This window comes from Dermatophagoides pteronyssinus, unplaced genomic scaffold (genome assembly GCF_027571235.1).
Source record: "Dermatophagoides pteronyssinus isolate colony J.1.1.1.1 unplaced genomic scaffold, Derpt_VIB-CSIC_2022.12 sq0080, whole genome shotgun sequence".
Classification (NCBI taxonomy): Eukaryota; Metazoa; Arthropoda; class Arachnida; order Sarcoptiformes; family Pyroglyphidae; genus Dermatophagoides; species Dermatophagoides pteronyssinus.
In genome coordinates, this window is record NW_027461592.1 from 1 (window position 1) to 22,770 (window position 22,770).

The 22,770-nt window shown below is 28.7% G+C and overlaps 6 protein-coding genes across 8 annotated transcripts; 4 read left to right on the forward strand and 2 right to left on the reverse strand.

Annotated features, from left to right (window-relative positions):
- Positions 1 to 53: 53 nt before the first annotated feature.
- On the reverse strand, positions 54 to 4,326 carry LOC113794225 (uncharacterized). Of its 2 annotated transcripts, XM_027344328.2 has the most exons (3): positions 4,192 to 4,326; positions 3,206 to 4,122; positions 54 to 1,560 (listed from the first exon to the last, which is right to left on the reverse strand). In XM_027344328.2, the coding sequence occupies exons 2-3, from the start codon at positions 3,271 to 3,273 to the stop codon at positions 1,131 to 1,133; spliced, it is 498 nt and encodes a 165-aa protein (XP_027200129.1). In that variant the 5' UTR covers positions 3,274 to 4,122; positions 4,192 to 4,326; the 3' UTR covers positions 54 to 1,130. The 2 variants fall into 2 exon arrangements, with proteins under 2 accessions (XP_027200129.1, XP_027200128.1); XM_027344327.2 differs by lacking the exons at positions 3,206 to 4,122; positions 4,192 to 4,326 and adding an exon at positions 1,666 to 2,263.
- A 140-nt stretch (positions 4,327 to 4,466) lies between these two features.
- Positions 4,467 to 6,362, forward strand: LOC142646161 (uncharacterized). Its single transcript, XM_075824388.1, has one exon. The coding sequence runs from the start codon at positions 4,714 to 4,716 to the stop codon at positions 6,067 to 6,069; it is 1,356 nt and encodes a 451-aa protein (XP_075680503.1). The 5' UTR covers positions 4,467 to 4,713; the 3' UTR covers positions 6,070 to 6,362.
- LOC113794222 (uncharacterized) lies at positions 6,042 to 6,901 on the reverse strand. The gene has a single exon (XM_027344323.2). The coding sequence runs from the start codon at positions 6,899 to 6,901 to the stop codon at positions 6,077 to 6,079; it is 825 nt and encodes a 274-aa protein (XP_027200124.1). The 3' UTR covers positions 6,042 to 6,076.
- A 38-nt stretch (positions 6,902 to 6,939) lies between these two features.
- LOC113794214 (putative ATP-dependent RNA helicase DHX34) lies at positions 6,940 to 10,667 on the forward strand. Its single transcript, XM_027344315.2, has 5 exons — positions 6,940 to 8,053; positions 8,127 to 9,358; positions 9,440 to 9,947; positions 10,007 to 10,331; positions 10,397 to 10,667. The coding sequence occupies exons 1-5, from the start codon at positions 6,970 to 6,972 to the stop codon at positions 10,665 to 10,667; spliced, it is 3,420 nt and encodes a 1,139-aa protein (XP_027200116.2). The 5' UTR covers positions 6,940 to 6,969.
- Positions 10,668 to 12,291: 1,624 nt separating this feature from the next.
- Positions 12,292 to 13,969, forward strand: LOC113794218 (uncharacterized). 2 transcript variants are annotated; one of them, XM_027344320.2, is made up of 2 exons: positions 12,292 to 13,213; positions 13,324 to 13,969. In XM_027344320.2, exons 1-2 carry the CDS (start codon positions 12,446 to 12,448, stop codon positions 13,837 to 13,839), a joined length of 1,284 nt encoding a protein of 427 aa, XP_027200121.2. In that variant the 5' UTR covers positions 12,292 to 12,445; the 3' UTR covers positions 13,840 to 13,969. The 2 variants fall into 2 exon arrangements, with proteins under 2 accessions (XP_027200121.2, XP_027200120.2); XM_027344319.2 differs by having other exon boundaries at positions 12,296 to 13,228; positions 13,324 to 13,968.
- A 629-nt stretch (positions 13,970 to 14,598) lies between these two features.
- LOC113794215 (uncharacterized) lies at positions 14,599 to 22,679 on the forward strand. Its single transcript, XM_075824387.1, has 13 exons — positions 14,599 to 16,779; positions 16,848 to 17,263; positions 17,321 to 17,725; positions 17,783 to 17,836; positions 17,900 to 18,281; positions 18,342 to 18,869; positions 18,940 to 19,308; positions 19,367 to 19,486; positions 19,552 to 20,761; positions 20,827 to 21,353; positions 21,417 to 21,982; positions 22,048 to 22,273; positions 22,335 to 22,679. The coding sequence occupies exons 1-13, from the start codon at positions 14,895 to 14,897 to the stop codon at positions 22,454 to 22,456; spliced, it is 6,810 nt and encodes a 2,269-aa protein (XP_075680502.1). The 5' UTR covers positions 14,599 to 14,894; the 3' UTR covers positions 22,457 to 22,679.
- Positions 22,680 to 22,770: the final 91 nt, after the last annotated feature.

Consider the following 22,770-nt stretch of genomic DNA (forward strand, 5'->3'; position numbering starts at 1 on the left):
TGCCTGTTTTTTTGTTTCGCTTGAATTCTGCACTCAACAACAACGCACATCAATCAAAGTACATTAATATTTTTTATTAATTTCATCAATATCATCATCATCATTTACATTCATCAATAATAATAATTCTGAAAACAAAAAATAGTGATTTTAATTTTTTTTTCTTTCTTTCGTTTAAAATTTACGTTCCATAGTTTGTAATATTACGATTAAGACAAGATTTGTAATTGTTTTTTTTCCATTCATTTTGTTTCTTTCTCTTTCCTTCATTTAGATGTATTGTATTTTGTGTTAATCAAATTAAATTGAAAACAAACCAAACAAACAAAACAAAAAAAACATGATTGAAAATATTCAGATAAATAATAATTTACAATTTTTTGAATGAACGATGAAAACAGTAAACTAAAATGAAAAAAAAATCTCGAATAGATGCACTTAAACAAAGGAAGGAGGGGTAATAAGAGAATGAACATGAATCGAAAATGTCAATCAAAAACAAACAAAAAAAATGAAAAATGAAAAGAAAAAAGAACATACATAACGTTGACAAGTTTGTTTATCAAAATCGACAACTTTTGTTTTCATTGTGAATCTAAAATGAATGAATGAATGAATGAATGGCGGTAGTGAAATCAAACACAACAAAACAGAAAAAAATATCAATCAAAATATCAATCAAAGATGGATAAAAAATATCAATTTTTTTCATTTAGCATCATCGTTATAATCCTTGGTGTGTGTGTGTGTGTAAATCATATTATTTAAAAGAAATTAATATCGAAGGGGAAAAAAATGAATAAATAATAGATTTTTTTTCATGATGAATATTGATGATTTTCTTCTTTTTTTTTTCGTTGAAAGGGATGCTTAGAAATGTTTGATCAAAGATGATCCTATTTCTTTTATGATCAAAACTTTATTGATTTGATGATGATGATGATGATTTGGTTATCAATCAGGGTGATTGGCGGAACAAAAATCCATAAGATAATATGATAATGATGACATTATTGATGTGTTGTTAACATATATTGATAATTTTTGAAATTAAAAACTTGTTTTGGGGATAAGAAAAATTAGATGTTGTGAATCCATTCTTGACACACATTTTTTTTTTGTTGGTTTTTTTAAATAAGTGAACAACATTTACGTTTCTTTTTAAGATTAATCTGTTCGACTGTTGTTGTCATATTATTATTATCAACATTATTTGCAACAATAATTCCATGTTGAATTTCAATTTGTCCTGGTTCTATATTATTATTATTATTATTGCTTTTATTATTATGAATTTTTGTATTTATTTGACCATCTTTATCATCATTGACTAAATGTGTTTGTTGTTTGATTAGAATTTCTTCTTTTTGCTTTTGTGGTGTTTGGCTATTACTGTTGTTGACAGCGGCAACATTTGAATTGTTGGCACCGGTGGCGGTTATTATATCACCCGTTGGTGTAATTGGTTTACCTTCTTTGATTAGATTAACAATTATATCGGCTTCACGGCTTAATTCTGAGCCCGGTCGAAATGGATTATCTTCTTCGTTGTCCATATTTCTGCAAAAAAAAAGAAGCAAACAAGAAAAGAATTAGGAATTAGTTTCAGTCAAAATTCAAATAAATTTCACAGCAAACAACAAACAAACAACTATATTCTCTTACTGTCCACATTCTAGATTAGTAAATGCAACACGTTTTGGTACTTCAATCAAATAAAATTTTGGCCATGTATCTAATGATGATTTTGAACGTGGTACAGCAGATGTAGTAGCTGATACAATCGATGATGATGTAAAAACCATTTATTACAGAATTTGTTTTGTTTTTTTTTGTTTTTGACTTAATTTTATTGTCTTAATCACAATAGACTTGTTTAGCTTATTAGATTTGTTTTTTTAAAATGTTACTAATGTCTACTATCATTATTATTAAACCATTCATAATGGTCAAAAAAGGGCGAAAGAAAAACAAAAATGGACAAATAATCTGTGTGTTTTGAGATCAAGAATCATAGATTTTCGAATATCATCGATTATCATTGATCACATTTGATTATGTTTTAGATTCAATCATTTTTTTATGAATGAATGAATTGAAATCAAAGAAAGATCATTTGATATTTGTTTTTTGTTTTAGATGAAAATGTCAAATTTATTTAAAGATTTTCGACACGTCATCATCATCATCGAATTTGAGACATATTTTTTTCCGGACAAACAACTGTAAATTGAGCAAAACGGAATTTGTTGTTGTTGTTCGGGAAATTCAATTTTTGAGAAAAAACAACAACAACTCAAAAGATATAGATTTAAAACAAAACAAAAAAACAGAAGAAACTAAAAGAGAAAATTATTATGCAGGTTTTTTGTGTGTGTTTCGCATGAAAAAACATATAAACATAATAACCGTATAGTAGTCCGGTTATAGTTGGTTTTGGGTAAAAACAACAAAAAAAAGAAAAAAACCGGGACCAACCAATATTGACCGAATTTTTGGAACGACGCATGTTTTTTTTCAATAGAAAAAATGAAAAAGATTCAATAGAAATCAAGGCTCATTCTCTTAAATCCTGGTGTGGCTCGAGAATAACTGGGGAAAAAAACAAACAAGAAGATTTTTTGTTTAACACTCGATTATCATCAAAACAACAACAACAAAATCTTTAAATAAATAAATCAGGTTACATTATAAACAAAAAAAAATTATCAATCCGTTTTTTTTCGCTCTGTATAGCTGATTTGTCAATCAATCCAATCGATCGATTTGATCAAATGACCCATTTACCATTAGCCATTCATTCATTCATTTCATTGAATTTTAAATGGAAAATACCAATTATACTGATATTATGATAAATAGAGATTAAGGAGAAAAAAAGTGAGGAGAAAATATTCTTAAAGAATATTGATTAAATAGTGGAAGAATCATATTTGACATTTGATTCTTATTTGACGTTTTTCTGTGTGTGTGTGTGTGTGTTGTCTTTGCGTGACTTGAAAACATTTTTTGTTTGTTGTTTGTTATTTTCCAAACTATTGAACAATATTTACTATGTTTTCCTGATTCTATTTGTAGCTCAATCAATTTTCATTATCCAAAAACAAAACAAAAAAGAAATGATCCAACACATTTGAAAAATGTCAAATTTTCTGCGTGTACATTCCTGTTTTTTTTTGTCTGAAATCAAATTGAAATGACTTACGTTCGTACAACTTGAATTGAAGATTGTTGCGGTTGTTGATGTTCGATTGTTTTCTGTATTGAAGTCATCACTTTGTTGTTGTTTTTTCAAATTTGAAGAAAAAAACACACACAAAAAGAAATGAATCACAGGTGAGATTTGAGAAAGAAAAAAAATGTAAACTAAATTCGTTTGACCAGATTCAAAACTGAAGATTTTTTTTTTTGGTTGAAAGAATCACCAATCAAAGAATCACCGATGAAACGCCGATTTGTTTTTGTTTGTTTTGTTTTGTTTCTCTCTTTCGGCTTGTTTTGCGGATTTTATGAAAATTGATTTACTTCGGAAAAAAATCGTTTGTTCTGAATAACTGAAAAAAAACGAATATAAATAAAACTAATGATGAACAATATGTTGCTATAGAGAGAAAATTTATACTCTCATTTCTTTCTGATGATATTAATTACTTCTATAGTTGTTGTTGTTGTTGTTTAAGGAGACAAGAACAATTTTGCCAAAATGTAAACGACAACAACGTTATCATCGATGTTTGTCGTCGCCATCGTTGCCGATGCCGACATTGTTTACCACTATCGTTGTTAATTGAATATAGTTTTTGGTTTTTCATTTGCTTTTCTTTTTTTTCAACATTAAGGATTGAAATTTGGCAATGGATGTTGAAATCAGCACAGTGTGTGTGATATGCATAGACATTTACATCACGATTATTTAACCGAATATGATGCGTTTCATTCATTCATTCATTCATACACGCACACATGGTGTATATTTATTTATTTTTGATTGTCGTTTGCTTCACCCATCATTATTATCATCTTTGCATTTTTATTTCTTGATTTTCTTCTTCTCCGTTCTTCTTCTTCTGGATTCAAATTTATTACAATGAATATAAAAAAAAATAGACAGTCTGTCTCTCTCTGTGTGAGAGTAAATAAATAGATTTCATCAACTAAATAAATGTCTTTAAAGGCAGGAGATATATTTACCCATTTGCTCTTTTTCCAAACATATTTAGCCATATAAGTTGGTGGTGGTGGTGGTGGTGCAATACACATGCAACATTTGATTTGTTCTCTATCTCCTCTTTTACATGAAATGATTAGGATGATTAGGATGATAATGTTGTTTGAATAAACAATATTTTAATGATGATAATGACGATTTGAATTGAATGAATCAAAAGAATCGGTTCCACTATAGTTATACAGGCAGCTGTGTTCATAATTTGAAATGAGAAACAAAAAAAACCGTTTTTCGGCGAGAAAAAAATTGAAAAATTTTTATCTCAAAATGTGAAAAAACAAAATCAAAAAAATCCAAGTTCCACGGAAGTAAATAAACATTGTTTATGAATGGAATCGAACATTTGTTTTTCGAATCTATTTTTCAAATTCTTTTCTAGCCACCAGATGACGTTAGTCGCTTTCATATTTTCATTTCGAACATGCATGTGAGCGAATAATTTGTTCAAATTTGAAATTTTTCAAGTTTTTAAAACAAATTCAAAAATGAATACTGGTCATCAACTAATTATTCAAGCGTTGAAAAATGTTCAAACAAATACCGAAAAAATAGCAGCATTAATATTCATCGGTAAACAATTATCACAGCAAATAAATCTTAATGAAGAAGAAAAAACAACAATATTTCAATTGATTAATGATAATGATAATTTTCTTATTGAATCTCTTAAAAAATATTCCAATGACAATGAACAAGAATATGAATTTTCCATCTATATTTCGGCATATTTTTTCGAAGAAATTGTTAAACATTCGAATGAAAAATGCGAATTTGTTCGAATCTTTTGTAAAATATTATTATCCAAATCAAATGAAGAAGAAACGATGAAACCGACCAAAATTCAACCAAAAGTAATGGAAACTATTTTCGATTGTTTAGATTATATTGTTTCATCATCGGAAAATTTATCATTTTTCGATGAAGAATTTTTATTGGATTTATTTTTTGAAAATTTAATCCTAAAATGTTATACCAGCGGGAATCAATGGGAATATCGAATATCGAATATAATTATCAAATTGATCAACAATTCAAAATGTAAAGAAAATGCTGAAAAATTTATGGAAAAAATATCCAAATTTTTCGTCAACGATAAATCAATGAAAAAATTTCATTTATGCAGATTGATTGGTTTTATCATCCGGAATGGTCCTTGGAACAATGATGATGATCATCAAATTATTGATACCCGATGGATACAAATCATTCGCGATGAAGTGTTTATTTTGTTTCAAAATCGACTCAATGATGATCTGAGAAATTTAATTATCGAATTTTCCTCGGAATTAACTATGAAATGTAAAGGTTTTGATTGGATCAAGCTTAAACGATGGGAAACGACGAATTCAAAATTTTTTCGATTATTACTCAAATTGATAACGATTGAATTGGAAATTATTTGGTCATCGCATACAACGAATCGACCTGGCGATAAAATAGTGGAACATTATACACGATGTCTGATGATTTTCGAATATATTCTGTTCACTTTAATCAAAAATGTTGACCTGGACAATGTACCTGAAGATGATCAACTACAATTAAATCCCAATGAAATTATCGATTCAATCGAAACTATTCAACAAACCGTTAGTCAATTGATTCAATTTTTATTTCAAACTTTTGCTGCAATCAATGATGATGATCATCAAAAAGAAATTAAACAAATGATCATCGCTTCTTTACGACTTTTATTTGTTTATTCAAAGGAAGAAAATGAAATATTTCAAGCTGAAATTGATCAACTTAAACCATTTATTTGGAAATTTATCGATCAACAACAACAAAATGATCAAGAAATTGAACAATTACGTAATTTGATTGAAAAATATGCATTTTAATTTATGGTTAAAATTTTACAATTTTCTTATTTTCCATAATTTGATTTATGGATTTTTCCATTGAAAATTCATCAATATCAACACTACAGCCAACATCGTTTAAGGTTGGCAATAAAATTTCTTCTTCGTCTTCGAATTTGGTTTTATTTTTTGGACATTCTTTTAGCGTATGATTAATTGAACCACAACTACGACATTTACCACCATTTGGAAATGCACCATTTTTATTCATTGAACAATTTCTTGTTAAATGTCCATTTTGATGACAAATAAAACATTTTGCAAATGGTAAATTAATATCATTGGCTGAATGTTGTTTCAATTGTTTTCGATATTTAATACATTCAGATAATTTATGTTCATTTGAACAACAAAAATAACAAATATTTGTCAATTCATTTCGGTCATCGGATGATTGATCAATTGATGGACAATCCGATACTAAATGCCCAGGTTGTCGACATTTAAAACAAACGCGTTTATTGTCATAACGAAGACGATTTTCTTCTTCACGACGTTTTTTCCTAACAATCAGTCGGATTTCATTTGGATCCAAATTTTTACGTTGTAAAATTTTTTTCATTTTATAAATTTTTGTTTCAATATTACGTGGAAGAATAACTAAACCTTTATCCTGGCGTTTTTTTGCACATTTCATATAAAAACTATTATTATTATTTGGTCGTTTGTTTATGGTCGTTATTCTATCCGTAGTAGATTCTTTAGTGATTTTTTCATCATTTTTCGTCGTTTCGCTGGTAGCCGGCATCAACGTACATTTGAAAACATTACATCGTCTGATCGATGATTTTTTCCCGTTTTTCATGGCCATGATGATGATATTTGTTTATTTTTCGAACACACATTTCGAACATGTGACTTGAGGGATTCCACACACAAATGACGTTATTTCGGGAAAAAAAACAAAACAAAACCCGAAAAATGTCAATAAAAACATTTCGTGATAAAAAATTTTATTTAAATAAATTATTTTTCAATTATGAATTCAATAGATTACAAATGGATGAATTTTGGTTTTTCCTCGAGAAATATCTGCAAAAAAAATCAGCCAAAACAGCAACTTGTCATCAGGATGATAATCCGGATAAATACAATCGTTTGATTGAAGAATTACAAGATAAAATTCCTAAAGAATGGAAAAATATTGATCAATTACGAGAACGATTACGACAAAATGAATTTGAAAATGTCAACGTTTCTCGTAAAGAATTGACGGAATTTCGAAATATTTTAATAACATTTGTTGATTTTAATCTGAAAAGAAAACAGAAAAAATTAGAAAAACTTTTTGAATTTCAAAAAAACTTACCAATTTATGAATATAAACAAACAATTTTGACGAAAATCGAATCCAATTCGATTGTATTGATTGCCGGTGATACTGGTTGTGGAAAATCAACACAAGTACCACAATATCTTCTACGAAATGGTTATCAAAGAATTTGTTGTACACAACCAAGAAGAATAGCTTGTATTGCATTATGTAATCGGTTGAAATTTGAAACAGCCGACAATCAATCGGGTAATTCAGAAATTGGTTATCAAATTCGTTTTGAAAAAAACAAAACTAAATTTACGAAAATTATTTTCATGACCGAAGGTTTATTATTACGTCAAATGATTGAAGATCCATTACTATCGAATTATGATGTAATAATTTTGGATGAAATTCATGAACGTCATTTGACAAGTGATTTCTTACTTGGTGCCATCAAATGCTTGCTGCATAAAAGAAAAAATGATCTCAAAGTAATCCTGATGTCAGCAACATTAAATTGTGAATTATTTTCAAATTATTTTGGTCAATGTTTTGTTATAAAAGTACCTGGTCGTCTTTTCCCCATTAAAACTGAATATTTTCCACCGGATAAAGTGAATATTTTCAAAGCAGCCACAAATAAAATAAATCCCGATCCGTATCTGAAAATACTTCAACATATCGATACACAGTATCCATCGTCAGGTTTGTTTGATTTGATTTGATGTTTTTTTAAACGTTGAAAAAACGTAACTTTTTTCAAATATTTCACGTAAAGAAAGGGGTGATGTACTCGTATTCTTAAGTGGATTTGCTGAAATTGAATTCATCGGTGAAAAATTGAAAGAATATTCTTCGCAAAATAAACGATGGATAATTCTTTATCTTCATAGTGCATTATCATTATCGGAACAGGATAAAGTATTCGATGTTTGTCCCGATGGTTATCGTAAATGTATACTATCAACAAATTTAGCTGAAACATCGATTACAATCGATGGTATTCGTTTTGTAATCGATTCCGGTAAACATAAACAAATGTATTATGAACCATCAATACGTATGCATCGTTTACAAGAAATTTGGGTTAGTAAAGCATCGGCTGAACAACGAAAAGGTCGTGCTGGTCGTACTGGACCCGGTATTTGTTTTCGGCTTTATTCCCGAAATGATTTTGAAAATTTCGAAAATTTTTCCAAACCTGAAATTCAACGTATTTCCCTTGAATCATTAATATTGAATATGATTTCAATGGGATTGAATGATGTTCGTAAATTTCCATTTATTGAACCACCGAACACGATGGTCATTGAAAATACAATAAAATATCTGATCAATTATGGTACGTTGGATGAAAATGAAAATATAACATATTTGGGAAGAATTTTATCAAAACTGCCCGTTGATATTCCTATTGGAAAAATGCTAATATTATCTGTTTGTATTAATCTTTCCGAATATACATTATCAATGGCCGCTTGTCTGAGTGTTCAATCAATGACCACTATACGTTCAAGAAATGATAGAGAAATGCTGGATGAAAGAAAATCAATGCTTTCAATTGATGGTGATATGTTTAGTAGTATGAATTTTTATAAACAATGGCTTACGATGAAAGCTTCGAATCATCATCATTCAGTGGACATACGTTCTTGGTGTCGAAAATTAGGTTTTGAAGAACAACGTTTTCATGAAATAACCAAATTACGAAGACAATTTGAAGATATACTTAAAGATAATGGTCTGATTGATTCGCGAAGTAATCGTGAATCAACAGAATCGTTGAGCAAAATCGAAAGAATTGAAAAACATAAAGAAAGAAAATTATTTAAAAAATTAAAAATCGAAGTTGAAAAATGTCGAAATAATAAAAAACGAAGATTATTACGAGCGGATGTCGATAGTATCGATGGTGATGAACGAAATATCGATTATGATGATGATGATAATCATTATAAAGATTATAAAGAATTGGAATTTAATTTATTATTCGATTCGCATTATATCAAGGTTTGGTTAATCAATTTTTAAAACTTTAATTTTGTTTTCAAATTAAAAATCATTTCGCATTTGATTTCTTTGATGATACAGGACACTGAACAAAAACATTCATTAAAACGAGAAGAATTCAATCTGATCAAATCGATTATTTTGCTAAGTTTTTATCCACAAATGGCTATCGCTGATCAAGATAATTCCTATCAATGTGGATCGGATCAAATTTTTCATACAAAGGAAAAACCATTTGTTGTTTTACATCCATCCAGTATTTATTATAGTGAACCTGAATCATTACAACCATCATCCAGAATTGAATCAAGCGAAATGGGTAATCTATCAAATGATCATTGCTTACTTGGTTATATATCATTTATTGAAACAAATAAAAGTTATATTTGTAATTGTTATCGTTTATCATCGATACATTCATTAATGTTATCCAGTCAAGAAATTGATACAAATTTGGATTGTAGTCGAATTATATTTGATAATTGGCTGGAAATTCGATTTAAACATTCAAAAGATGGACAAGATCTTTTGATTGAAGCAATAAAAATACGAATTGAATTGGAAAAATTATTAACATTGATTTGTAAAGGTGAGTTGTTGTTGTTTTCTATTGAGTCGAAATAGAAAAGAATGTTTTTTTTTGGCCAGATTTGAATAAAGATGATAATGTTGATGGTGGTAAGCTTGGCGATGGTGATGATAATGGCGACGATGAAAATAATCTTTTCCAATTAAAACAAAATTTTATTGAAAAAATCAAAATGTTTTGGAAATTTCGAATAAAATATGCACAAAAACGTTTGCTGTCAGCCGATTTGAAACAAATTTATTCAAATGTTTCGCAAAACATTCAAGATTTACGTAAAGATTCGATGGATAATAAATTGGTGAAATTTTTATTGGATCAGCAAACGACAAATCAATCTTCATCAAACAAAGGTGGTTTTCATTATTTATTCATCAATTTTAACTGGTAAGTTTTTTGTGTTCGAAAAAATTTTTCCCCTATTTTAACCCAATCATATCAATAATTGAAAGTTTAAAACAAACCGGAATCGATTGTCCAATAATCGATAATCGTCGATGGTTCGATTGTGCTCATTGTAAACAAAAATATCATCTAACACCAATCGAACAGGTTCGACATGAAGAATCTTGTTCGACGACGAAGAAATCAAAAACCGAACAAGATGATAATGACAAAACAACCAGCGATTCAAAACATCAATATTATTGTCAACATTGTGATAAAAAATTATCATTTCAATCCAATATTGATATACTTCGTCATCGAAAACAACATTCATGAAAAATGATGATGTTGATTTTGGATGATTTGATTTGATTCGACTTGACAAGCGTAACTTTTTATTGAATTAATCGAAAAAACTCAAATCAAATTTCCAAGCTGATTAAATCTGAATAACAACAACACCACTGTGTGGCACGTGTTTCATCAGTCATCATTCGATATCAAACAGTCACATCTGTCAACTTTTTTTCCTATCCAAAAACGATAATAATAATAATAATCAGATTGAAAGTGGTTTTTGTGTTTTTCGGTCCAGCAAAAGAAAGAAAAAATGTTTCGATTTTCATTCATTTTGGATGGAACAGACCATTCTTATTCAGTGTGATTTTAGTTAGTTTTTTTTTGCTGTAAAAGATTTATTTTTATTACAAAAATAAACCGATTAACCAAAGAAACATTCACAAATTACAAATGTTTTTTTTTTTGGAAAATCAAAACCAAAAATTTTTGGATTGAAAATTGGCTTCTTCATAATTCGCATGCGCAATTCGAATCAACATTTTTTCGTTCGAATCATTATCGTTCGAATTTTAATATTTCCTTCCTTGCTCGAAAATGTTATTATCATTATTAAATATGACACTTTTTTTGTTGTTGTTGTAAATCTCGGTTTTATCTTGTTTTTTTTTCGGGTAATGACATTGTGTATTTAAACAAGCAAGTAAGTAAGTAAAATCAGTGCGCTATATAATAATACACAAGTCAATTATTATGATGATGCGGATGGCTATCGGGCACACACAAACATTAAACATGATTACAACAAAACAGTGACTACCAGTTTTTTACGTTAGTTTGTTGGTAATATAATAAGTAAGTATGCAGGAGGTTTTTTTTTCGTTGGTTGCGGTCGATGTGTAATGTATTCAAACTATGAATGGATGAATGAACACATCTCTTACCCCCACCTCGATTGTTTGAACAAATGTGATCCATCCATTCATTGATTCCATACATACAACAAGCGTGACAAATCTGATCGGAACAATAAAAAATGAAACGAATAACGAAAAACTGAGAAGAATCCAAACACCCAAGAGATCGGGTCAGGATCGGGATCCGAACAACAACAACAACTTAATCATCCATTAATATTTTTTCAATGAGCTTTCATTTTCCCATAGAATCATCAACCATACATGATGATAACAAGAATTTTTTGTCGTTTTCGTTGTCGTTTGGGGTTTTTTTCATTCGTTTGAAACCAAAGACAAAATGATGACAAAACGTGTTTTCTCCCCCCTAATTCAAACTGTTTTATTTTCACATTTTTTTTTGATTAAATCTTTGTTGTTCAATTTGTTCAGAGATTCTCAATTCAATTGTTGTTTGATATGATCACTTATTTTATGAGTTTCCCGTTCGGGTTGTTTTCGGGAAATTTTTATGTTTACCCGGGATAATAACCACAATAAAAGAATAAACTTGATACACTTTGGTGGATGAGTGAGTTTCTCTCAACAACGTTCGAATTTTTCTCATTGGTTCACCAATCGCTATATAGATTGAATTCTTGATTCTGATTTGTTGTCAAAAGAATTGGCTACGCCTATTTTTGATTTTGGTTCAAATGAAGGCGTAGCCAATTCGAATTATTTGAATGTTGATGATGAAAAATGGATGAAAAAAAATGAATTTTCTAGAATTGATTTTATTCATTTTGTGGTTCAGATATGTGACGATTGAAACAACCAAAACCGACGACGATTCGATTTCAAAGTGAAAATCTTCAATTTTGCCTTGATTTTCAGTGGTTTTTTTTTGCTGAATAAACAATGAAAAACGATGAAATTGACCAAACAATCTCGATAATTCATCAGGAAAAAATCCATCAACTATCATCAGGCCAACATCTGTCCTATTCATCTAGTCTTCTAGCTGGTGGTGGTTATTCGATTGAATCATCATCACAACCACCAATATCCAGCGATTCAAATTTGAATAACATTTGGCCAAAATTGAAATCATTTCCATCATTGGCTGCCACTGCTACAAGCAAAATTATTCAAAACGATTCAACATTAACGCCAACGGCAATTGGATCATCATCACAACAGCAACAACAGTTCATATCAATTGATCATCATTATTTCAATGATAATAATTGTATTGTACAATCATCATCATCAACCACAACAGCCAAAACTGTTCGAAAATTACCAAACATCGAACCAATGGAATCGAAAATACCGACGGATTTGTTGTATAATACGAATGCGTTTGTAGCCGCAAACAGCTCGTTAGCAGAAATCGGTATCAATGATCAGAATTTGCTAAAAAATCCAAGCAAAAGTGGTACGAATCGTTCGAATCGAACCAAACAACAATCATCATCATCGTTCAATCCACAACAATCAAATCTTCGTTTAGTTCATAATCTTGAAAGAATTGAAAACAAAATGAAAAAACAACAACACAACCAGAACAATCCAAACAACGAAGATAATTCACAATCATCAAATTTTATCGATTGTAATGCCATTATACAATCGATTGAAAATTCTAGTTCAAGAAAAAATAGTCGTCTAAATAAATCTATCAATGTAAGTGATAGCTATGTAAGTCCAAAAAAAAAAACATTCAATTTTTCCGATATTTTTCATTTGACTTAAAATTTCAATTTTTAATCAAAATTTTTCCTATTTTCAAATAGCATGTACGTTTGAATATAAATGCTAGGGAACGACGAAGAATGCATGATTTGAATGATGCATTGGATGAATTACGTTCAGTTATACCGTATGCACATTCACCATCGGTACGAAAACTGTCAAAAATTGCAACATTATTATTGGCCAAAAATTTCATTTTAATGCAAGGAAATGCTATTGAAGAATTACGACGATTAATTATTTATATGTATCAATCGGGTGTACCATTACCACCAAATTTACCATCAATATCAACTGTTAATCAAACTGGTCAAACAATGAATTGTCAGCAAGTTGCTAATATTATTGAACAATATGGTTATGCACCGGATGATAATAATCAAAATGATAGCCAAAATGATATTGATTGTCAAATGAATGATAAAATAATACAATCATCATCGACATCGACATCAACATCAAGTCAAACAAATAAAAATCGAAAAATCAATTCAAAACAGCAACAGCGGCAACAATCGACTACGATTGATGAGAATAATAATCTTGGACGACATTGACATCATCAATGTATCATCATTAATGAATTTCATTGCCAAAAATTTTTTTTTTCAAATTTGTCTCCCTCTCTTTGAACTTCATCATCATCATTATATTCATTACACATTTTAGAGAATTAAGATTGTAGATTTTTTTTCGAAATAAAAAAAAACTAAAATATCGTAATCAATCGATACACGTGCTGAATTTTCATTTTTTTTCTTTCACAACATAACCGACAAATAATGATTATGTGTTTCATTTTGGCTTTTTAAACGGTACATGTGTGCGGGTAATGTGTTAACAAACGATATCCGCGCGCGTAACATTAAAACGGTAAAATGATCTGCATCTTATGTTTGGCAGGAATACACAGTTTTTGCTGTATTTAACACTGTGTTAGGTACAATGTTTGAGCTCTCATCTAACGGACTATATGGGAGTTTTTTTTTTTTTGGTTTGGTTTGGATCGATCCAATCGACAGCTACTACATGAGCGCCACCAATGAATTAAAAATTGTAACTTGAAAATTGACAACACAACACAACACCAGCCATCATTATCATTTCATTCATATATTCGAAAAAGGTTATGGTCACAATTATTTACTATTTCTTACGTATTGTGTACATTATTGAACTTATTATGAGATACGCATAAAATATTATGAATTGTGACTACACCAATCAATAATGGTCTGTAAAGCGTCTGCACTATTATCGAATAATGAATAACACAATCCTCTGTTGGATATATCTGATACGAGTATATTCTGTATACAAAAAAAACCAAAAAAAAAACAATAACAAAAACTGAAAAAAGAAAAAACATCAACAAAAAACACTTTTTTTTCATAAAGATTCTCTTCAGATTCTTTGATAGAATTACCCGTGTGTTTCGGTTTTTCTCACTGAATTAGTTTTGTTTTTCAAATTTGCATTTTCAAAAATCGTGTTTTGTGTCAAAAGTTTACCCGAAAACGATGGTTTAAATAAAATTTTTCAACACCGGGTTCGTTCGAAATCAGAACAAGATTATCATCATTGTTTTTTTTGAAACAAAATTATCATCAATATGGAATCGTCGAATTCATCATCATCGAACGTTAATATTCCAATGGAAAATCATTCGAAAAATCGTCTAAATGATAATGGTAACGGTAACAAACAACAACAATGGAATGGTACCATCCATGATAAAATCCAGATAAAAAAAGAAAATGATACCGAAACCGATGATGATAATAATAACGATTTCAAAGAAGAAAATAGACGTTTCAATCTAAGAACTCGGAGGAAAAAAAGAAAAATTTCTGATGAAGAAAAAGAAAAAACATCCAACAACGGTGCCGAAGTGTTAAACAAAAAAAATAATGATTCCGTTTGTAATGGACAACAACAACAACTGCAGGAAAGCTCCTCAAATCCAGAACGAAATGGTGAAAAAAATTCCAAAATAATTATCTATTATTGCGATGAATATTTGGCCATCCGTAATGAACAAAATAGTTTTTTCATTTGTCGTGCACAACATAATATCTATCAAAATGGACGAAAAATTCGTATAAAATGGTTTAGTAATGATCAAGATCCAAATATTTATCGGCCAGATTTTGATGATTATATTGATTTTGAATGTATCCTTACAAACCTATCGATAAAACGTGAACGTGATGGTGTTTCACTGCCCGAATCGGAAAAAAATCGTGCACTAAATATACTTCGACGTGCACTTGATGTTGAAAAAGGAATCAATTCACCACCAGATCCACGTAAAGTTCTTAGTGATGGTATGGATATTTCAATTATTGGTAAAGTTAAAGAAGAAGATGTTTTATCTAAAATCAAACAAGATCATCATAATGGTGGTGGAATTAAAAAGAAAACCAAATCAACAAAGCCATCAGCGACGGCGATTGTGGATGATAATCCGGCAAAAAATAATGGAACATCGACGTCGACGAACGATGATGAAAACATTCGAACACCAACCATATCGAATGATTCAAAACAAAAACGTTCGAAAAAAGCAAAAATTGAAGTGAAAAACGAAAAACTGAATGAAACTTCTTTGCCATCACCGACCATATCAACATCGAAAAATACCATTTCATCGAATGTAACAGATCAAAATGATAAAATTAAACTGCCAATCATCAAATCATCATCATCATTATCATCAACACATCAGAATTCAAAATTATTAATCCAAGCTATCCAATCAGATGATTATGAATTTTTGGAAAAACTCACCGGTCAACAAAAAAATCCTGATTTAAATCTTTATTCAATATCTAAATCTTGTTCAATATCGAATAGAAAAAATGCAATACATTTAGCAATCGAACGAGAAGATTTAAAATCATTACGTTTATTGATGGAAATTGAAAAAAATATCGAAAATAATGATAATTTCAATTATCAATTGCCAAACGATTCAATCGAATTGGATCATTGTGAATTAATAATCGATAGAATCGATTATGAAAAATGTAAACATTGTGAATTTCCTCTCGATAAATCTTATGTTCGATTCGGTTTGAAACAAAATGTTAAATTTAATTTTATTGAAAAAATTTTACCATTTTGTAAGAATAATGATGATCTTTTAGAAATTTTTGATGATAATATCATTTTAACCGGGTTAAAATGTGGAAATTATGAACAAATAATTTTATTGATTGAAAAAATTTGCCAAACTACCAACGCTGCCAGTAAAAATTTTCAAAATTTTCTTCAAATTTTAAATGGTAATCTCAACAACGAAGAAAAAAATGATCAAAAATCGATATTGGAAGAATATTTGATCAATGAACAACTTCAACTTTATCCTATTCATATTGCTGCAATTAATCCAGATCCATTCATATTTTATCATTTAACCAATATACGACCGGATCAAATCTATCAAAATGATTGCCAACAATGGCAGCCAATACATTATGCTTCTGTTTGCCAAAGTAATGTTAATGATTGATTTCTTCAGTGAAAAAATCTGATAATAATTTTCTTTTTCATTCCAAAACAGCATTTTTCAATCTAAAACATTTGCTCAATCTAGGTGTATCAGCACGTCAATGTGATTGGAAAGGAAATACCCCGTTACATTTAGCTACAAAATATAATCGAATTCAAAATGTTAATCTTATTATACAATATGAATCATCACAATGTAACATTATCCCATCATTATTTCAAACATATAATCGAAAAGGATTGACAGCATTTCATTTAGCATGTAAAAAAGGTTTTATCGAAATCGTACGGTTATTTATTGAAAATCGTATTCAAATTGATTTTGCCACTTCAAATTATTCGGGTGAATTAACATCATTAATGTTGGCAACAAAATTTGGTCATTTGGAAATTGTACGGCTGTTGGTCGAACATGGAGCTACAATCAATATTTATGATAAAAAGAATCGTAGCGCTTTAACTTATGCTGTAAGTTTTGTTTTGAATTGAATTTTTTGCTTAATTTTTTCATAATCCACATTACAGGTGATAAATGGACATTCAAATATTGTCGGCTATTTTCTTGAAATTGGTGCCAATCCAGCCAATAAAGATTTATTTGGAAATAATCTATTTCATTATGCTCTTGCATATGATTGGCATTCATGTTTTGAATTATTATTGAAAACAAATATTAATCTTAAAGATACAAATATTTTCGGCCTAACACCAATATATGCTGCATATTGGAAACAACATTTAGGTTTTATACATTATATTCTGGAACGGAATATTCTCAATGTTAATGTCCCTATTAATGACACGGGAATTAATTTGACAATGTTGGCCTGTTCAATGATTCGACCAGGAAGAACTGTTGAACATTTACAAATGTTTGTAGAAAAATTTAAATGTGATTTATCGAAAACTGATTATGAAGGAAATAATTCGGTAATTCATTTTGATTGATTTTGGATTTGAATTTTATTGATTTTTTTATAATTTCAGTTACATTATCTATTGAAATGTGAAGCTAAATATCGAAATTCAAGTCCAACTGTGGTATGTTTTATTTAAGAATTGATTTTCGAAGATTATGATCTTTATTTTGAAACATTTTCGCAGATAAATGAAATACAAAATTCATTAAATATTTTACTACGAAATGGTTGTGATATTTATTTGAAAAATAATGCCGAAATATCACCGATAAATTTTTCACTTTCCAATCAATGTTTTCAATCATTTTCTTTATTTTTCATTGATCATTATAAAACGGAACGTTTTTTACAAACATTATCCGATAATGAATATTTATGGCCAATATTGATTTCCAATGCGCTCAAACAGTTTCCTGTAAATAATAATAATAATTTTTCAACATTTGGCAAATTTATCATTGCTGAAGTGGAAAAGAATAAAAAAATTTTCAATCTGCTAAAAGATTTATCAATGATAACCAATACAAGTGGTGATTTACCGATTGAATTTTTTATAAAATTATCAAGTAAGCAGCGATTAATGGGTTAATTTTGATTTTAAACAATTTTTTTTCCCAAAATTGCAGAACATCTACTGTCATCATCGACGACGACAAATGAATCTAACGAACAAAAACTTTTAAATTTTTTCGATTTCATAATGAAATTTTATGATTTAGATTTTTTAAAAGACATTCTTTTGCTTCATCTTGCAGCACAATATGCACCTGGTCGTATTGTTAAACGTTTAATCGATACATTCGGAATGCAAACTTGTCAAAATGAACGAAATGAATCAAATCAAACACCATTAACAATTGCTTTGATCAATGATAATGTACCTGCCGTAGAAGCATTTCTTTCTTCAAAAATCAATATCCAAGATTTGGAAATCGATAATCATCAACCGTGTTTTTCATATTATTTACAAAAAAGTTCTTCATTAAATCTTTGTTCGGATTTTTTACGTTTGGGTGCTCAGCCTAAATCCATTGATAAATTGGGCAATACTTCATTACATTTAATTTGTAAAAATATTGAACGAAATTCATTCATTGATTCGCTAAAACTTTTAATCGATCATGGGGTTAATGTTAATAAGAAAAATTATCAAGGTTTGTTTAATAATCGTTTAAAAGATGGATTTTATTTAAAAAAAAATCTGATTTTTCCATTATTTAATAGGCCAAACTGCTCTTCATGTTGCATTTGAAAATAATAAATTTTCCCAGAAATTATCCAAAATGTTGAATATATTGTTGAAATCAACAACACAAATCGATCTTTATGCAATCGATCATATGGGATATAATGCATTCAATTATTTATTTATGAATAATGCAACCAAAGATCCATATGAATTATTCGAACAAATCAATGATTGTGCAAAATTTTCAAATCTTTTAGATTATAATCAAATGAATCTTTTGCATTATGCAGCTAAAATTGGTTTTTCACGTAGTGTTAATTTTTTCCTACGATTTTTGGATCCAAATCAAATTGATTCAAATAATTATTCACCACTTTCATTGGCTATTTTGAATGGTCATCATGGTTTGTATTTTTTTGTTTTGTGTTTTTTAAAAAATTTAACACTTCGTTATCATTACAGAATGCACAATGATTCTATTACGATCGGAAAAGAATCGAATCCTGGATAATTTGGAATTTATTTTGAAAAATAATATCAAAATAAATTTACTTTGTCATATTGCCAAAAATGATTGGAAAGGTAAGTCAAAAAAAAAGGAAATAAATTGAAATAATTAACCCTTTCCGTTCTATTCTATTCAACAGATGCATTCGTTTTGATTGAACAAAAAGCAATTCGTCAAAATGAATTAAATGAATTGATACAAATATCAATCAAATCACAATGTTTATCATATGCATCCAATTTGATAAGATCAAATATTCATAGTGGTGAAGAATATAATCGAATCTTTCTACAATTATTTGCTAAATATACTGGTTCCCGATTACCAATGCAAATTCAAAATGATTTTCTACAAATTTTTCGACAAAATCTTTTATCAACAGTTTTTTTCGATCTGTTTTCGCTTGCATTTCAAAATTGGAATTCAAATCTATGTAATCATTTGATACAATCATTTGGTTTGAATAATATATTGAAAAAAGTTCGAGAAAAAAATGTTGATTTATTACCACTTTGTTTTAAAAAATTAATATTTGAACATCAAGATTTACCTAAAGATATGATTGATTTGATTGAATTAATTCTTCGAAATGAAGAACCAGAATGTCGACAAGAAATTAATCTATTATCAAGCTATCCAATTGAAGAAAATGAAGATTCAATTTGTGAACGTTATCGTGCGTTCGGTGAACATGATCATCGTTATCAAAATCGTTATTCATCAATCAAATATTCACCGTTAATAATTGCAATTATTATGCGTAGTCATTCAACAGTCGAATGGTTACTTTCATTACAATCGATTAATCGACAAAAATTTTTAGTTGACGTAAATTTCATTGATTCTTATGAACGTACACCATTGATGCATGCAATTTTAATCAATGATCAGAAAATTATTGATACATTGCTGGATGTGCAAACTAAATCACCCTGTATTCAATTGAATTTATTGAAAAGAGATGCTAATCAATCGACTATATTTCATCATTTAATTTCACCATTCCGATCGGGTAATTATTATCGATCAGATCGAATATATTCAAAACTATGGAATATGCTTGCGAAATTGGAAAAAACATCGGAATTGATTGATGAACTTTATCGTTTTGCAATCGAAAAAAAATCTACGCAATTAATAAATTGGATGGAAAAAACATTGAATATTGGTTCGCAACATAAATCTTTATCGCGTTCGATAATCAATAATTTGAGGAAAGATGAAAATTGCGTTGAATCTAATCATTTTGATCATTCCAATTCGATTATCATTAAACAATCTCCACCATTAAGTAATGGTGATTTACAATCAACAATCACTAATGCTATTGATCAGGATTATCGATTAAAGTAAGTTTTGAAATTGTTTTAGAAAAAATCTAATCCATTTTTGTTTGTTAATAATTAAATAACAGGCGAATAATCAAAGATCAAACATCAAAAATTCCATTCGATGTAATTTTTACCAAACTAGATTATCAAAATAATGATGATTATGTTTATAATTTTTATAAAATACAATTACTTTCAATTGGTATGAAACATTGTCTGGCGATTCGTTGGGGTCGTGTCGGTACCAAAGGAAATGTACGGAAAATATTTTTCAATTCAAAAGAAGAAAGTATTGAAAATTTCAAGAAAATTTTCCATAAAAAATCCGGTGAACATTGGAATCAAGTTAATGATGTTTATAATGGTGCTCGAGAAATGATCAACGCATCAGATGATCGATTCGAATCGAATTGCAGATGGAATTTGGATGAAATTTTTAGAAAAATTACTACCGAATTATCAACAACAACAACAGCAACTTTCAATGATGATGATTTTAAAAAACTTGTTTTAAAATATATCAAAATATTTTATCGTCAAATTGAAAATGATTCCAATGAACAAAAATCATTGAAAAATTTGACAACAAAATCTATTGATCGTTGTCTATGTGAGTATTATATTTTGTTTTTTTTGAAAATTTTTCATCATTTTTTTCTCTCCAAAAAAACAGTCATCCTAAATCGATTATCCAAATTGATTGCATTCAATAACCTGAATAGATCTGATAGAAATTGTAAAAAAGATCCAAAATTATTATTACTAAACGATATGATTGATTTAAGTGAACAATTTTATTCGGAAATAAAAATCTATGGATTACAATATGATCAACTGAAGCCAATACTGACAATGGAAATGATTAAACAAATAATTCATTTGGTTATGAAATTTAAATCATCCGTTTCATCAATCGAATCATTATCGAATGCATCTGGTATTTCAATGGATAAATTGTTTCGTTGGCATTGTAAAATCCTTACGAACAAAGAAGAATTGGATCTTATTTTTTCATATTTATTAAATGGTTGTCCACAAAAACAACGAAATGATTGTCGTTTAAAAGATTTAAAAATTTTTAAATTTTCAAATTCAATTGAATGGAATACAGTGGAAAAATCACCGAAAACCTATCTATTATGGTGTCATTTAAAAAATTATGAATTTTTAAATTTTTTCTTTAATGGTTTTGATGGTCAAACTTGTTTGCTACATTCAGATTTACCAATCATGTTGAATGTAAGTAATGATGAAAATAATCTTTACTTGTTTCAACTTTTTCTTCTTTTCATTTCTATTTACAGGGCGTTTGTCTTACAAATCGAATCGTTAACGATAATAATTTTGAACAAACAAACAACGATTTTTGGATACTTTGCGAAACATTGATAGAAAATCCAATTGAAATTGATGATATAAATGTTTTTACACAGGAAAATTATGAAACATTTATTCGTGATAAAGATTGTCTTATATTATCGGATGATCAAAAGAAGAATAATCGAGATGATCATTATTTGCTTTGGAAAGGTAAGGATATTTTCAATGTGAAATTTAACAAGAAAATTTAATGTTTTTTTCGTTATTTTAGGCTTTATAGTTCCTATTAATTTTGAAACAGGCAGCTCAACAACAACAACAAGATTTCTTTATTTATCACCAAAACAATTAAGGCCACGTTATTTGTTGAATTTCAACATAAAAACATTGTAAATTATACTTGAATAATCTCACTCTAGTCTTTTTTTTAAAATCAATATTTATTCCGAAACAACAAAAGAAAAGAAATTCTCATTTTATCATCATCATCATTCCATCATCACAGAATGTACAAAAAATTATCAAACAAATATTATTTATATTTTTTCCGATCAAAAATAGTTATATTTTGTAAAAAAAAATTTTTCTAAAAATTAAAATAAATTACAAAAATTGAGCGCGAGAATTTTATCATTTTTTTCATTCGAAACAGACATGCGCTGTATACTCTGTTGAAACAATGCCGCTCACATCGAGATACATTCTTC